Here is a 19,692-nt window from a genome sequence, read left to right on the forward strand (position 1 = left end):
TAACCAATATTATCACTCTGCGTGAAGATGATGATGTCGGTTAAGACGAAACCCGGTCGCTGTTTAAATGAAATTAATGTGGAAAAAACTAATTGGTTGTTATATTATTCTTTAAAAGCGGTTCCACCAAGAAATACCGGTACAAAACTTGAATATATTTCTTTCACTTATTTGACTACATGCCCAAACAATCTCAACGCACCATTATATAAATTATATTTGTAATTTAATCAAAATTTACATCGTTATTTACAATCATATTTAGTATTGCGAACAAATTATTTATCGGTATTTAACCCTTGTGACTATAAAATGTTCTGTCGTCTTACTAATGATGCTTAAGAATTAGAATAGAACTGACGAGTCGTTTTATATTACCACCCCTGTGTGGAAATTGTTTATCAAGCGAATTTCCAAGTTCCCGTTTCCCGTCAAAGAACGCAACAAAAACCAAACAATTAAAACTTTCCGCTCCATCATAATACACACCAACATCTTCCTTCCTCTACCGAATAAAAGACGGTGTCTATCAATCATATTCATACGTATAAATGGGTGAGCAAACACCTCGAACAAACCCTTCGCATTGCAGGGGATGCACCCTCCCCCGTCTGGCGTATTGTTTCAATAAGACCGCGGGCCATTCTTGCATGAAATGCAAATGGCCACCCTCATCTGTTCTAGGGTGGATTGAAACATCTCAATTGATATAATGGGGGAATCATGAGGGGATTTGAATCTGTCATCAATTTGGCTTTATGACATCTATTTCGCATCAAGATGAGAATGATTCTGTTACTCCCTTTTCTGATTTTTACGCTTTGAATATTCCATTTTCACGCAAAGGTTTATATACACACAAATTTTTCATATATTTGTAAGTGTATAAATATATCTAAATCTATCATTGTATATATATATATATATATTTTTTTTTTTATATAAATACATATCTATAAATATATATATATATATATATATATATATATATATATATATATATATATATATATATATATATATATATATATATATATATATATATATATATACATATTTATATATATATATATATATATATATATATATATATATATATATATATATATATATATATATATATATATATATATATATATATATATATATGTATATATATATATATAAATATATATATATATATATATATATATATATATATATATATATATATATATATATATATATATATTCATATATATATATATATATATATATATATATATATATATATATATATATATATATATATGTATATATACATATATATATATATATATATATATATATATATATATATATATATATATATATATATATATATATATATATATATATATATATATATATATTATATATATATATATATATATATATATACATATATATATATATATATATATATATATATATATATATATATATGTATATATATATATAAATATATATATATATATATATATATATATATATATATATATATATATATATATATATATATATATATATATATATATATGTATATATACATATATATATATATATATATATATATATATATATATATATATATATATATATATATATATATATATGTATATATACATATATATATATATATATATATATATATATATATATATATATATATATATACCTGAAGCGCCTTTACTAACGTTTGCCTATTATGCTGTACGTCTTGGGTTCGAATCCCAAGAGGTCAAAATAAAAACAATTGATTTTCACTCTCATATTTATCAAATATAATATCACCTTGGACTGTTACAAGAACACAGGATTTATCATCATCCCTTCATGCAATTAACAATTAAGATAACGCTGCGTGTGATACAGGGCCTTATACTTTACCACTGGATGTGGATGAGGCTTAGGAAGAGTTTAAGAGAGAGAGAATTGTCATCCCCTATTTACTTACAGCTAAGCTCCCTTGCGGTAGTGTTTAAAAAAAATAAAGTAAACTATCCTTAACTGAATTTTTATATAGAAGATTCTATTACCATCTTAAATTTTTTTTAAACAATCGTTAGGTAATTCAAAATAAGCATTTATAAAATAAACATAATTGAAACTTCAACGTGAAACTTCTGAAATACAAGCAGTGAATAGTTGAGTATCGTTGACTTCTATAATTAAGATACTTTCAATTATGTTCCGAGAAAACGGTTCGATAAAACAAACAAAAAAATTGTAAAATTAAATTTTTGCTTAAATACGTTAACCACTGCACTACGGAGGCTAGCGAAACTTGTACAGTTTTAAAAATTAAATTGTTTAATTTAAAGTTGTTTAACTTTTTTTTGTTTAGGTAATTTAATCATCTTTTTCCCAAACTTTCATTATGAGCCAGTCTTTTGTCTTAATTATTTTTTTATATTTAAAAACTGTTTTAAAGTTTATCGTAAATACTACCTTTTAATATAAATGTCATGTAAAATTAATACACGTGTTTCCTTAGAACTAAATAATCAGCACAAAGATGCCTACACATAAAATGTATAATATCGTTTTATTTGCTGGTTTTTTGGGCAATATTGAATGAAGAAAAAAAATCACTACTTACATAACTTTCAAACGCGTTCAGGATGTCCATAAAATAAGTAGTTCAACATCCCCATATCACCACCTTTTTGCTTATCTTAAAGGTAAAGGGTGTATTTATATATTCAGCCTTTCTTTTCGATTTCTATTTCTTTTTAAAATATAACTATTGTATATTTTTACATAAAATACTTAAGACATTCTTCTTCTTTTACTAATTTGATTTTTGTTTTGTTTTTCAATCAAAATAATTATAGTTATTGAATACTTAATAATAATGCAAATTTTTGTTTTGGGAATATCTCTTTTGATAAAAAATAAATTTGCGAAAGAACATAATGATTTTAATATTATATAAAAATAAAATACATGTAAAAAAATAAGTTTATGAATATAAACATGACTAGTATCGAAAAAACACATGTTTTCAAATGTTCAAGGGAAAATATAATTATATATTTTAAATAAATATGGATGTTGGTAATACAAAAATAAAATAATAGTATTATATTTCAGTGTTTTTTTTATATTGCTTAAGACAAGATAACTGGCAGAGATAAACATTATTGTACGTATATATGTATTTTATATTATTATAAAAATAAATTTATGTACAAATATTTTCAAAAGTTCAAACGAAAGCAATAAAGACGCATCCAAGAAGTATTATAATGCAGATAAGACTTCTTTTGGTTTCCAAAAAAAAAATAACCTATTGTTTTTGTGAATTGAAACTTAAATTTTTTTAAATGAAGAAATAACCCCCAATGCCCTTACAAGAAGCATCTGCAGGTAGAATAGTAAGGATAGGTAAGGTAAATGTGAAAAATACACTAGAAACACCCAATCCACGTAAAAAACAATCATTCTTGAATTAATTTTGCAATTGCCGGAATCGAACCCGCGACACCAGTTTCACAGTCGAGCACCCAGCTACGCCACGCTGTCTGTAACTCGTATAATTTACAGTTTTTGATTTTATACATGCGAAAATGTATTTTAAACGCTAACATAAAATTAAAGTGCAATATGAATTTTAATGGGAATCTCCAGGGAATCGATTACTATGGTGAGGTCGCCACTGCACTAAGGCAACTATCGGCTGGCATAGCATCTACCCGACCTACCCGTAGGAGGGTGTGCGCGCTAGTACTGGACCCTGCAACAATACACCTAGCGTGCACACCCAATCTCCGGCCGGAACTTTGCCTCACCATTGAAATCAAGTTTGCAATGCCCCGAGGTAATAGACTGTTCATATTCCCAAACATGATCGCCACTCGTAACCATGGCGATATGCTATCAATTATGGAATAACTAGGGTGGATATATATTTACTTATATTCTAATATCATTATACATTGGTCTTCATTTTGATTTTCATACCAAAAATTTCATTTTTAAATTAAGTTTTACTAAGTAAATACCAATACAGGTCGTGAGTTGAATGACTCACATAGGTCTTAAAAGTGAGCTATGATACAAAGGGAGGTCACAATTGACCTAAGATGGTCGCAGTGAAATAAGCGATGCAAGACCCCTTGACCTCTTTCTTATATATGAAAAAAAAGTTTATACCTACCACTCTTTCTTAAAATCTATTGTGACACGTGTTTCGATGCATTCCGCATCATTTTCAAACACCGTAGGTACGTATATGTGAAGTCTAAATTTTAGAATTGTCATAAAGTTAAAGGAGGTAGGAGCTGTTTCTATTTTTCTTTTTTTGTTATCAGTGGGAACAAAGAGAATTAGGGGGAGGCTTTATTCATCGTCATATTGTTTATTATTATAATTAAGTAAAAATTTTAATTTAATAGTTATCTAAACTTGATACGGAACATATCGTTCTTTTTATATGAAAGAAGATCGTAAGAGGCTAGCGACCTGGCATTTGGCTGGCCTAAGCGATCATTTCATATGAATGATTAAAGAAAACACTTGTTTTTTACCACTTGAGTTTTATTATAGACTACAGGTTTCAGAAGTTAAACTTCCATCATTCAGGTCTGTATAGTAACTAAACTATAAAATATAAAATTGTTCTATAAATAAGGAGAGGGGAAAGTAAAAGAAAGTAATAGTAAGTTTATAGAACAATTTTTAATTTTATATTTTAGTTATTATACAGACCTGCATGATGGAAGTTTAACTTCTGAAACATGTAGTCTATAATAAAACTCAAGTGGTAAAAAGCAAGTGTTTTCTTTAATCATTGTAACATGTCTTACCACAAAGTTAATGCCGAAACAATAAATAAAAATCATTTCATGTGGTTGTTAAACGCTCACCATTCTATTATATTTGAACATCGTATAACATTATTTTTTCAAACCTATACATATGCAATGGTCTCGAGTACCTTCTGGATGCGGGTTGCATTTTTAATAGATTTGAAAGTATGGCAGATTGTGGGGCCCTCAGTTTTGATAAATTTGTGAGTCAGGAGTTGGAGTGTGGTCAAGTTAAGCGATGCATCAATGTGGAAAAAGCAAATAGTGTTTGCAAAGACAGAGTAGTGTATCGTTCCTTTTTTCTGCCTTCTTCTGCGTTGAAGCGCCGTGATGATTAAAAAGTTTTATTTTTATTTTTAAATACTCGTACGCACACTTTCTGTGAAATAAAATCGATTAAATACATGCTTTGTTGGAAAATATTGTATATTATTCTGAGGAAAACAGGTCAACCTACTATCGGTAACTTTTTATGAAATGTTTGAAGAATATTATATGAAGATATGTATTAACAATACGAAATTAAATTAACACCTGTAATTTTCTTAAATTTCCATAAATGTTAACATACATGTATATACCTGTGTGTTTGTGAGATACCATTGTCAGCAAAATGATCTTTTCACAGCATCTCTAGAAAATTATGAGTTGTTATTTTACATATATATTATATTTAGCTCTAATTTTTTTAATTATTTTTTTTTTAATTTACAATACTGTGTAGTTGAAAGCAAAATATTGCTGACTTAAAAATGTACCCACTGCTGAGTCAAGCCAGAATAATGAAAATAAATATCGGGATGAGACAACCTTTAGAAATAAAAATACCTTTTAAAAATTTTACACGTATATCGTAAAAAAAATACCTTCCGCATCCTCTCTCGGCGTTGTGTACTTTAATTAAATTAGTACTTGGGAATTTCAAAGTTTTCCCCAGGTAATAACGATCATATTTTTTTCATTTTGGATCTGACATCCTATAAAACAAAGCTACGCCGGCTTATCCACTTACAGGCTGCCTTCTCCCTTTAAAACACTTAAAAAATCAATACTTCGACATCTCCGGTGGAAAAATAAAAATCTGCCTTCCTGGGAGGTGAAAATATTTCAATTTACGTCGATAAAAACAAAAGCGTGACTCGGGTGAGAAAGGTTTTGCTAAATTCGACACTTTACTTTTTCTGTGTAAAACCTGGAAAGAGGCTTTACGATTATCTACTCAGAAAAGATTCAATGATTTTACAAGAGAAAAAAAATCGTTTTGTTGAACACAAAAGAAGGTACTTATTTATTTTATATAAGTTATTTCTTGATAAAGATTTTAAATGTTCACCGAAAATCTATCGAAGCTACACAGCTTAGCTTTGATCATCATTTTAAGAAATCTGCATAAGTATATTTCGTTTGAAAATTTAATAAACTAAGAAAAACAAATTTAAAAAAAAAAGGCCAAAATTTTCATAAAACTCGCACAACTTGAATATTCAGCATGTAAAGTGATTAAAAAAACTTAACGCACTTATTGTGATTAATCTCCGTCATTTCGTAAAATTTTGCAGCGACTAAATCATTTGTTAATCCAGAATTATGGATTAAATTCATATTTTTTTTTTGGGTTGTCCAATTCCTTGTTCATAAATCTTGAAGTCTCCACTTTTACATACTTACGTGTTATTTCACACGGAGTTGTTTTAACATTTTGACAACTCAGCATAGGTGCAGAAGAATATAGTATTAACAGAGCGGATGACCTAGCATATATATACATCTTAATAAAGACTTCGCTACAAAATAAAAGCTTTCTAAACCAACCATCATGCCTCGAGTTCGATTCCCGATGGGGGTAAAATATATATAAGTGATATTTTCGCTGTAATATTTATTCAATATTACCATGGACTGGCGTCTGAAGCGGAAGGCTGATCACCTTTCCTTCGTGAGTAAACGATTAAGATAACACTGCTTTTATGTGACGCAGTGCCCTATGCACCATTGGGGTGCGGATAAGGGTTTTATTAATTTATATTATTAATAAGGGATTGCTTATAAAAATTTGTGTGAGTGTATTTCTGAATTTTAGGCATATTTGATATTATATTATCTGTGTTGTTAATATTTTACAATGATTTTGTTACAGGTACTTTTCATGGACACGAACTCTCACAGTTATGTGAGAGAAGATGGCCGCTGTGAGTTTCTTCTCAACACATTTGATGCCAGCTCTGGAATACTAAGGAATCCGAGGCATTCCTTGCCACCGAACACTACGTGCCGATATCATTTTCAGGTCAGTTTTGTCAACAGTATGTTTTGTCTAATTTAATTTAATTTTAACCACAAAGCACTACGTTTTAAACCAAAATATATATTATAATTGCTTGCAATTTCAGTCACTGGCCGCCTATAGTTGAGATGTGATTGCAAATTTAAAAATTTACATATTTATCTTTAAAAATACTACGAATGATTTGATAATTGTTGTTTACTAAGGTGGTAGATGATCACTAATGACTCGCTAGTAATCTGACTTTTTTTGCATTTCACAATATAATGTAATCACAAGTACAAAAATATTGTATTTTATTAATACAAAAAAATCATATAAAGGTATGGCCAGTGTACGGGCACAACTTTAGGTTATAATTAAGGGTATCGTTGAACAGGGCTACTTGAACTTTGATGTGTTACTTGAGCCCAGTACAAAACAATCATTTAAATCTGTATTTGGTCTACAATAATGAACATATTGTGACAATAAGTGTCACCCGTCAGGGAAACAATGAATCATGTCGATACATTCATTATTGTAGACCAAATAAAGATCAATTTTTTTTGTACTTGGCTCAAGTAACACATCAAAGTTCAAGTAGCCCCGTTCTACGGTACCTACTGAAAAAAATACAATACTTATTTATAATATACTTTGGGTTATTATAATAAAAACAAGTATTGCTAGGTAGCTCAAAGTGAGTGATTGGTTTGTAGGAGAGACAAATCTAGAATGCCCTGGCCAGACTATGCTGGTATATACACGATAGATGCTATGTTGTTGTCACCACTGTGTCACCAACAAACCCACATACCATCCAATATTTTATTGAATGTTCTTCGCATATACTTTGTGGCACATTGTATAAACTTAAAAAGTTAAAAGTACTTTGTTTTTAAACATTTTTTTCGTACTTTTTTCTCCAAACGGTTTCAACAAGAACCTTATCATCATCAGGGTTACATGTTTAACCCTGATGATAATTTCAAAACCAGTTGGAGAAAAAAGTACCAAAAAAAGTGGTTCAAAACAAAGAACTTTAATTTTGTTACCATATAATATTTATCAAATTTCCTTTTACTTAATTTTTCACGAACGAAATAAGGTTTTTTTGCGACTTTTTGTTTAGAAAATAACGAAACACATGTTTTTATTTCCAGGGGCGTAGCAATGAAATAGTTTGGATATCCTTTATCAAGTATTATGCTGCTTCACCAGATCCGGCTGCGTTCGACCAGGGAACTGACTGCAACGCCCAACTAAGGATTTGGGATGGAAGGGTGCTTGATGGTGACGCTGAAGAAAAGGTAAGAAAATTCGTCTAATTTTATAGGTTCGCAATTTAATCTCGTAAATGCATAACGCATCACACTAAAGTCAAAGCTATAGTCATTTTAGAAATAAGTTTGCAATTTTTCATTAAATAAAAAAAAAATTGGTATGGAAAAGTTTTACTTTAATGAAGATATGTAGGTATTCTTAAACAAACGCAATACGATAACCAAACAAAATATATTATAAATAAAGCACTTGAGTATTATATTGTTACTTGATTTAGAATCTAATGATGCTTCCATCTACAGGTTTGAATATAAACTGTTCCGTTCAAACTCGTAGATCGAGGCATTTATACTTAACGAAACTAGTCGTAACAATATAAAACACAAGTGGTAAAAAGTAGTGTTTTATTTATGATTGTAGATTAAACACTATTTATTGATTTTTCATTAACACTTAAGAATAACTTATGTATTCATTTTTAAATGAAACACAGTTTTTTTTTAGTCCACTAAGTTTGTATTTTATTTTTAAAAAAATACATAAAAGTTAATATTTGTGATAATTGTCTCGCCTAGTTATGGCATTTTCAAACGAATATGCATTAAATGTATACATGAATTAATATTATTTTTTGACATCTCATCAAAGATGAAGAAGAATATGGAAGTCTGGGCATTTACGGGGCTGACGACCGTCATAGGCTGGTTTAAGTGATCACTTTACACACGTGTAACATTCACCAATTCTACCCATTATTGACAAACACACTATTCAAATTCTTGGAAGTTCTAAATATATGAATCAATTTAGAAACCTTGTTCTTAAATCACTAGAACATCACTAGAGACATCTATTGGTGAGACGTAAAGAAGCTTTTTACTAAACAGAAACTCTTATATTAGTATGTGAGGTCCGAATCCTGGATTATAATCACACACATGAGAAAAGCCAGAAAATACCATTTTCATTTTTATTATTTAAGCTTATAATTTGACCAGACAATTTATTTACAACATTTTGAGTGTGTCCAAATACTTGTTCACACTCAAAATGTTGTAAATACATGAATTAAAATGGAATTCTACAAATTTAACGCCAAATCAATAAATAAATTATGGAATAACTTGAATTTTTTAATTGAACAATTTAAACACTTATTTCAGACCATTTTTTAAAATTTATTAATATAAACACGACATATTTTGAGAACTACAGATATGCTTATCAACAGGGGTGAAAATACAAAATTTAATTTTTACCTGTTAATGAGAATATAGTCCGCTTCCGTAGTGTAATGGTCAGCATGCTCGTCTACCGTTCTGGAGGTCCCGGGTTCGATTCCCAGGGGGGTTTAATAAATATAAGTGATTTTTTCACTCTAATGTTTATTCAATATTACACTGGACTGGTACCTGAAGTGGAGGGCTGATCACCTTTCCTTCATGTGTAATCGATCGAGATAACACTGCGTTTATATGAAGTGCCCTATGCACCGTTAGGGTGCGGTAAGGGTTTTATTATTATTCTATTTATCAATGATTAAATAATGATTATTCTTGAAACGCGTCGTGTTTATATTAATAAACTCAAGAAAGTGTTCTTATAGAAGTGTTTTACTTTTATATTTAAATAATTAGATAAAGTTATTTATTATTGAAAAGGAAATAAAAATAAATTACTGATTTATCAACACGGTGTTATCTTCACTGTTAAGAGCTCCACCGACAAGACACACAAGGTAGCTTGGTGGGTCTCCTCAAAAAAAAAGGTTCAAAATATGTATAAATTGTGATTTAAATAAATGTATTCAAATAAAAAATAATAAAATAAAAAAATTACGTTAAAGTAAGGTGATCAACCTTGGAATTCATGTATCAGTCCAAAGTGATAATAATCAAACTATTATTCTAAACTATATCTGTCCACCTCCATGGTGTAATGGTTAGCGACCGTGCTGGAGGTCCCAGGATCGATTCCCAGGGGGGGGGGAGCGTGAAAATAAATATTACTGATTTTATACTCTAATATTTATTTAGTATTACATTGGACTGGTCTCTGAAGCGCAGAAATGATGACCTTGCCTTCATATAAGTAACGATCAAGATAACACTTAATATATATAAGATAATACGATGCAGTACTCTATGAACCATTTGGTGTGAATAAGGGTTAGAAAAAAAATTGTTCTAAAACAACTTGTTTTTATGACCCCTCGGAATCAAGTCATTGTTCTTTAGAGTGGTAGCTTAACACGCTAATCACTACACTGCGGAGACAGATATATATGTATGAGTTTTGCAACTTTATTTGTATTACGACTCCGAACTTGCGTTGTAAATTAATGAGGACTTTATAAATGAATAAATAAATTAATATAGCCATTTTCGTGAAAAGTTTCGGTTTGGTTGGAACTAATTTATAAAGCGAAGGGTTGTGCTATTTCGCGGATATAAAATGATGGAGCCCTGAAAAGGTTCAGGGTTCGTCAAGCGGGGTGGTTTTCGGGTCATATATTATTCAGCATTTACGCCATGAGCTTAATTCGAATTTCGTCAAATATCTCTAAATTCGCCTCAAACCCCCGACGGCCGAAATTTGCAAATTATCGTCTCGACGCTTTCTTTGTGAAATACTACCGAAACAAAACAATTAATTTTCATTTAGGAAGTATACTTAATTTAAATTTATAATTTGATTATTTTGCGGTAAAACTTAGAGGGGACTAATTAAACGAGAAAGGTGAATATAAATAGAAAGAATCTATAGGTACATACGTTGGTGAAAATCAGATATTTTATATTATATTTGTTATTTATTTTTTTTATGGAAATGTCCACTTTGCAAAAGGTACCTTTGTCTACAATTTAAAAGGTTCATAAGTTTATTATCTAACTATCTAACTAAACTTTACGCCTCTTTCCTGCAGAGGTACGCAAAGAGAATAGAACGCCACATCATTCTGCCGTTGCAAATATTCCTCGCTTTTTTATATTCATGCATCTCCTCATACATATCCGCCAATTATTCCAACTCTTGACCACTTTTAAGTATTTGAAATATTGATCATGCCTTGATGTTTTTGGCCTTCCTCTGCTTTTATTAACAACTACGTTCGCCCCACAAATTTGTTTTGCCGTTCTTTCCTTATTCATGCGTTCCACATGTCCAAACCATTTTATCACTCTTTTTGTTCATTTTATAATCATACTTAGTCTTGCATTCTTTCCTTATTTCACCACTCGAACGTCTTTCACGAATTGTTTTACCGCATATTTGAAGATATCAAATTTCACCTGCCTTCAATCTACTTTCATCCTTATTTTTATAAATTCATGATTTACTTCCAAACATTATAGTTTCAATATTTTAAGTTCCAAAAAAATGCCATTCGTATTATATTTTTGGTTGGTTGGAAGATATTGCTTTATAGCAATAAGCCCGCCAATGTACACACATATTGTACAAAAAGTTCAAATAAATAAATAAATAAATATATTATTCATCTAAAAATATATTTTATCACAATTTTCAATTTCATTTATCACATCCAAATAAAAACACAAAACAACTTTCAATTCAGAACATAAGTTTCAGATCACATTTCGGTTCTTATTTTACAATATTTACGACAGAAAGTCAAATTCAGTATGTTTCTTCAACAATCACAGCTTTGTTATTCAAACAAATGGTCAAAATGTTAAATAACTCTAAAATTTGATATATTTCTTCAACAATCACATTTTTGCTCTTATTTGAAAATAATTAGCATAGAACGTTTGTTCAATTACTAATTACAAACAAATTCATCATCCAAATAGTCAAAATTTAAAAAAATAAAATAAAATTATTTTTTGACATCTCATCAAGTATTTGGACACACTCAAAATGTTGTAAAATTTAAAATAATTTTATATCTTTTCACTTATCAAATTTTTGTTTTTGGCTTTATATAATCACGAGAAAATGTTAAATTCATAGTATTTATGCACTTATTAAATCTTGATCATTCATTTCAATGGTAGAATATTTAAAATAACATCAAATTTGGAATATCTTTTTACTCGTTATATTTTTTAAATTACCTAACGTCCAAGTGACTCTGAAATCTAGCTACGGCTTATGCAACACCGCTTATCATGACCCTACTCAGGCTTCAACATTTTAAATTTCGTATCCTATGCCTACTTGTGAGTGGATTTACTCTTTAAGTTTAAAGTTACTATAATTTCATTTCGTCCGCCTCCGTAGTGTAATGGTCAGCACTCTCGGCTACCGTTCTGGAGGTCCCGGGTTCGATTCCCAGGGGGGGTCAAATAAATATAAGTGATTTTTTTCACTGTAATATTTATTCAATATTACCCTGGACTGGTACCTGAAGCGGAGGGCTGATCACCTTTCCTTCATGTGTAAACGATCAATATAACACTGCATTTATATGAAGCAGTGCCTTATGCACCATAGGGTTGCGGATAAGGGTTTTATTATTTTATTATAATTTCATGTAATTCATGAGTGAAAATTCTAGGCAAAAACATTCGCTTTACTCATTACATTTTTATTTTCAGCCTTATATTGTATATCACGTAAAACAACTTTGAATTGAGAACATGTTTTGATCCTATTTTTAAACTGTATACTTTATACCCTAAATTTCATCTAAAATTTAACATTTCCCGGGACAACGAATTCCAATCTGCATACAAAAACGTGTTTCTCGTGGGTTGACAAATAAAAAGCAAAAACTACAGGGCGACCATAAATTCAGTTCACCTTCCCGGTACCATCCGTGCGAACAATGTCGCGAAAATATTTATAGTAAACCGAATGTGTTGGGATAACCCGTTCCGAATCTATACACCTGGGGCATAGGCGCCGAGCACTACTCGCTGCAACATCAACCGAACACAAAATAAAAGAGATTCTTTTCAAAAACCCTGTGATATATCCGAATTCTGTTAATGAAACCAATTTTTTGCTCTCGCCTGATTCAAAACGAACATTAATTAATTAAAATGAAGGCGTAAAGGGTATTTAGTTCGTCCTTGATAACAACTAAATAATATCAAAGGTAAATTAATCAGGTATTTTAATATAACGGTTTATTTTTCGCTTCATATTTCCACGAATTTTCAATTATATAATTTAGAACTTGTTAATGAACTGCTTATAAATAGTATTAAAAATATAACTTGAAAGATATTTTTTGATACCTATAAAAAATAATTATTTATTTTCAATAAAACCTTATTTGTTTCATTGATTATTATTTTCGTTAAAATAATGTACCTTACCTTTATACAGGAATATTATATTTTTAAAATTTTAATATTTATAAGTTATTACTTAGCGGCCAGTTATTTGCACAAAATGTAAGTAATGGTAGTTTATAATCACTCACCGAGTTTTCAATCTACCAGTTTCATGACGTGCCCGTCTCTTCGTCAGGACTATTTCTACACCAGCATGCAAACAATACTACGCGTAACTACCATGGCGCTATTCATACAATTACATAATGGCATAACAAAATTTTTAAATAGAAATTCACAAAATTAGTTTATTGAATATTTATCATTCGAGAAGGGGTGAAAAAATATATAATTGTGACTAATAAAATTGTTTTCACTTTTAAATAAACAAATTCAATAAAATTTTTCATTATCTTGTTGATAATATTCGTGAATTAGGGACTTTTTCATTTTCAAAACTCAATTACTAATTAAGTCACTATTTTTGTCTTAAACAAAGACCTTGTCTCATAAATTTCTTTTTTCTTTAAAAGAACATTAAATTAAAACATGCATTTTTTCTCCCTCACGTTTTATAAAGTTCTACTCGACGTGTTTTTTTTTATCGTAACGGTAGCTACATATTTTTTTGAACGTGGATTTATATTTGAATCCAAAGCACGCCATAAGTTCTAATTGCAGAAGTGTTGATTTTTTTCACTGTTGCTTTGTGTGTGTGACGTGTTGGAACATTGGAAAATCCGAACGCTCCCAATACGAGCGTTCGCAAACTCACAAACTCTCATTGCTTCCCAAAGCCAGCTGGGAGTAAAATTTATCACAGTTGAGAATAGTTCCAATGACAAATAATAATAATAACGTGCCGTATAGTCCCCGACACTATCGGGAGCTTGGCATAGCACGCTATCATTTTTAATGCACTATTCTGGTTTAGTGTTATACTACAAGACAATGAAATATTCCTTTACTACCTCCGTTCTTGTATTATTTGCTGTTTTAGACATGTCTCTTCGAGTATTTCTCATAAGGCTTACGTTGCATATTCGTATATTTTTGTTCACAATGCAGAAACGAGAATTATGTTTTTATGAAATGAGATAAAAATAATTACATTTTTACATAGATGAAGAAGAATATTAAAGTATGTATTTACAGGGCTTGTGATCTTTCCTAGGATATTTGAGGGGCCACCAATTTGCGAAGTATTTATTGAGCTTGCTCCGTTTGAACACACGTTTAAATCTATGAAAAATGTTACCCGTATCAGAAAGGTAACTGAGACCATTGCATATATACAGGTTTTAAAAATTAATGCAACTTGAATTTTCAATAATAGGCAGCATTATGAAACGATAGATGTTTCGTCACAAGTTAAAAAAAAACCTATGTGAAATATATATATATATATATATATATATATATATATATATATATATATATATATATATATATATATATATATATATATATATATATATATATATATATATATATATATATATATATATATATATATATATATATATATATATATATATATATATATATATATATATATATATATATATATATATATGTATGTGTGTGTGTGTGTGTGTGTGTGTGTGTGTGAGAGTGTATTTATATAGGTATAGATAGATATATGTAGATATATCATCGGTAGGGGTAATCTAGTGTCTGAAGCAATAAGTAATGATAAAAAGTTGTTACTCTACTCATAAATTTTAACGCGTAATTTTTAAAATTAATATCTGAAAGGTGAAAGAGAATTGCCTCATTTATCATTTAAAGTACTCCTTTCTCACGTTTGGATTTTAGATTTTGAATTCTTCTTCGTGACTCTGTTGTTTTCTGAAATATCAAGAATTCATACATTTTCCTTGTGCATCTTACATCCAATCCGGCGCATTATTTATAGGATGCAGCCGTTTGCAGCGTCCGCTAATGCACCGTTCATATGAGGTGAATTATTGAGTGACGGGCATTAAGGTTCTATGTTTATCTTTCAACCCCTGCTAGCCGCCATTTTGAGTTGCCGGCTTAATTCTGGTATTACAAGCGGGTTTAGTTGGGCAAATTCTGTTTGCGGTATATAATGTTATTATCATACACCTGACCCAAAAACATGTATGATACTTCGTATATTCTCATATCAATTTTGAAAGATATTTTTAAATTAAAACCCGGCTTATAGACGTTGCGTAACCAAAAGGTTTGAGTAAATTAATTTGTATATTTACAACATTTTGAATGAGTCAAAATAATTGTTCACAAATCTGAATTATATCATAATATCGTTTCTAAAAGAAATTATTTTTTATATTATTTTTTGACATCTCAATATAGATGAAGAAGAATATGGAAGTCTGGGTATTTACGGCCTGAAGTTAAGGTCATTTACTGCGTAAGTTCCAATAATTTATTTAGTGGAGTTGTTAATCATGGGTACAATTGGTGAGTAAGTAACACGAGTAAAGTGATCACTTAAACCAGCCTATAACTATCTTAAGCCCGATAAATGCACAGACTTCCGTATTCTTCTTCAGCTATGTTTCAATTCAATTCAAACCCTTATCCGCACCCCAATGGTGCATAGGGCACTGCATTATACAAACTCAGTCTTATCTTGATCGTTAACACATGAAGGAAAGGTGATCAGCCCTCCGCTACAGGTACCAGTCCAGGGTAATATTGAATAAATATTAGAGTGAAAAAATCACTTATAATATTCATTCGACCCCCCCTCGGAATCGAACCTGGGACCTCCAGAACGGTAGCCGAGCGTGCTGACAATTACACTACGTAGGCAGACAAGTGTCAGCTATGTTTAGATGTCAAAAAATAATATACCATTTTTTGTTCGTTTCCATAAGTCATGAATAAAAGTGGAACCCTTCCTCAAAAATATGTTGAATATTTTCTCGTAGTGCATAGCTCAGGAGAATATTGTGTGACACCGCTTACGTATTGATTCTCCTTATTTTCCAGTATCTAAATCAAGCATTATCGGCGATTTACCTAACAAACGACCCGGCTTAACATGACATATAGCCCGTTAAAAGTGATCAAAGCCACTCGCTTGTGAATAAAAACACGGTAATCTGACAAATGACCATTTTACAGAATGTTGGAATATGCAAATGCATCTTTTTGAAAAAAGAATGCAATATGAATGTGTAGTAATGAGAAGAATGGTGAACGTTACTCAAGTGTATAAAGTGATTGCTTGAGCCAGCCAAATACCAGGTCCACAGCCCTGGGATGCTCAGACTTCCGTCTTCATTCATATGAAAAGAACAATAGATGTTTCATATCAAGTTGAGAGACTTAAAATATTTACACTATAATATCCGTAGGGCGAATAATCCAGTATATGATATAACTAGTAGTAAAAATATTATTAAAACTCATATTATCTACATTTGGTTACACATTGTACAAAGCGATCACTTAAACCATCTAACGATACATCGCTGTAAATACCTTTATATTCCTACTTTAATGCATTTCTTTTTTTATCTGTGTTGAGATATAAAAAAACATTAATATAAAATTACTTTTTTATTTAAAATATTATAAGTACTTTAGAAGTTTCATGCATTCAAATATTTTGAAAAGCTTTTTTGTAAAATGTGAAATTTTATTACAAGTAACGAATAAATAATGGCATTTTTCCTTTGCCATTTTAACGAAGAAGTTTTATATTAAATTGTTATTTTTTAGGAAAATACCACTATTTCTAAAAATATATTGTGACATGTGTTTCGATGCGTTCCGCATCATTTTCAAACTCTACAAAAATATTGTTTATTTTGTGGTAAATTGCGTTACAACGCTTTGCCATTATCGCGTTATCTGACGAGCTTACCCGGATAGTTAGAGATATGTGATTAGAGGGCAATGTTTAAGATAGCGACAACTTGAATCCTGATTTATCCGGCAGATGTATAACCGTTATTCAAGATGAGATAAGAAATGCTATTTCCTGGTTTTAATTTATAAAATGTGTGCGTTCAATTTTCATGTTTATAGTCACCCAAAAATTATCCAAAATTTCTTGAGGAAATTTTCTAGTTACTTTTATCATGGAAGATTTTAGAATATATTTTCATGCAACGAAAAATATACGTGAAGAGTCTCACAATAATTACAATTTTGGGAAACCCAACATTTCATTTTCAGCCTAATGCGACAGTACACTTTAAAACAAAGAATACTCTTTTCAGTTAGGGCTCAGACAAGAAACGTCATGTTTTGATCAAAGCCGTACATTTCACTAGTACTGAAAAGAATATCATTTTTACTAGAGTGGCGTGGTTTACTTGCATTCTTTTGAATTGCTGTTTTGGAGCAGAGCCACGTATCGAGTTTTCTCGAGCAACCTTCCTTTTTACGAAGCACGTAAATTTAACGGAACTGGCTTTTGCATATTTAATAATTCAAAAATATCCTAGGCGTATCATTGGAAGACCAAAGTTTGCCTTTTGTGAAAATAAATATACAAAGCAGTCGAAGCTTTCTCGTGCATTCCTTCAGATTGATTCAGAAAACTTTAAAAACGGTCCTTTGCTTAAGAGAATACTTTATCTTTCAATAAAACCCTTTTGATCGCGTATTCAAATATGTCTACTTGTAAATAAAGATAAAAACACTGTCATCTTGAATTACATAATGTCCAAGTGACTGAAATCTAGCTACGGTTTATGCAACACCGTTTATCGTGGCCCTATTAAGGCTTCAACTTTATTAGTTTTAAAGGCTTTTCCTACTTTTGAGTGGATTTAACGTTTTTATTTAAAGTTACTGCAATTTCATGTATTTCATGGGTAAAAATTCTATGCAAAAAGACTCGCTAAAAAATACGGTACTTAACCCACAAAATAAGAAAAAAATATAATTTAATATATTAATAATCATTTTTCTAGCATAATTAAACATTTTGTTATATTAAATAAAAACAACGATTTCAATATGCTGATCGAGTAGTGTGGTTGTCAATCATAGCAACAATGGAGAATGTTACAAATGTGTAAATTGATCACCTTATAAATGTTCAGACTTCTATATTCTTCTTCAATTATTTTCCGATATAAATCTATCATCTGTTTTTATTTTATTATTTAAATAGATACATAACTATAAAGACAGGCATATTGAAATGCAACATTGGGTCAAAATTAAAAAAATCGGTGAATTAATTAAGGAGATTTCAGATTTTGAATATTTGAGCATTTATACTTTTATTTATTTAGGTATATTCCAGTGACCAGGTATGGCCGTAACCACGTAGTAAAGGCTTAACTCAGACATATTTTCTATACACCTTTTTAGGCTGGGAGTTTGCAATCGATTTATTATACATAGTATAAGGGATGCAATCAATTGATCACTTATTGGCACTGGCTCGACAATCAAAATAACAAAACGCCAAGAAAAACCTTCTTTATCTTATAATTTTCTATCTTCGAGATCTTATTCAAAAAATTTTTTCGAAGATATGTAAAATCAAAAATTACAATGAACTTAACATAAAATTACCATGTCGGAAAATCTCGAAATGGAGAATGACATGACCAAAGCTTTTTATATGATGAATCACTCGTGGGAATCGAATACAAGACCTGTGGTTTGGTAGCCAAACACTTTCACAGCTTTATATTAGTTAGTATTAATTAAATAAATTACTTGAATTTAAAATATTCGTAATTTTTATGGTTTATTTCCTGTGAAATTTTTGATTAATTTGTCGGTTAACATAGATATTAATATGTACAATCTATGTATATACGTTGAATGAGTATATTTCGTTGCGTGAGCACATATGTACGCTTATACGCATTTATCTTTTTTTAATTTAATTTCCCTTACCCTTTCCATCTTCGTGGATTCAAATAATCTACCCAATATATCGCACAGCGACACTGATTAAACATTTCCTGTGTGAGTAGTAAACTTAATTTGTTGATTTATTTCAGCGTACTGTATCAAGAAATAATTATTATTCTCGCTCGGTGGGGGGGCGTGGGAGGGTACGCGGGGAAAAAGGGTGTAAGTGAATTGT

General features: G+C 30.1%; 1 protein-coding gene across 1 annotated transcript in view; it reads left to right on the plus strand.

Annotated features, from left to right (window-relative positions):
• Window positions 1-19,692, plus strand: part of LOC148307969 (uncharacterized) — a 416,767-nt gene that overhangs the window by 373,753 nt on the left and 23,322 nt on the right. Inside the window, exons 8-9 of the mRNA XM_088262474.1 lie at window positions 6,970-7,119; window positions 8,262-8,408. Of these exons, the coding sequence (XP_088118600.1) occupies window positions 6,970-7,119; window positions 8,262-8,408 (297 nt within the window). The remainder of the gene's footprint in view (window positions 1-6,969; window positions 7,120-8,261; window positions 8,409-19,692) is intronic.

This window comes from Brachycentrus maculatus, unplaced genomic scaffold (genome assembly GCF_059751285.1).
Source record: "Brachycentrus maculatus isolate JH-2025_06_01 unplaced genomic scaffold, ASM5975128v1 h1tg000180l, whole genome shotgun sequence".
NCBI lineage: Eukaryota > Metazoa > Arthropoda > Insecta > Trichoptera > Brachycentridae > Brachycentrus > Brachycentrus maculatus.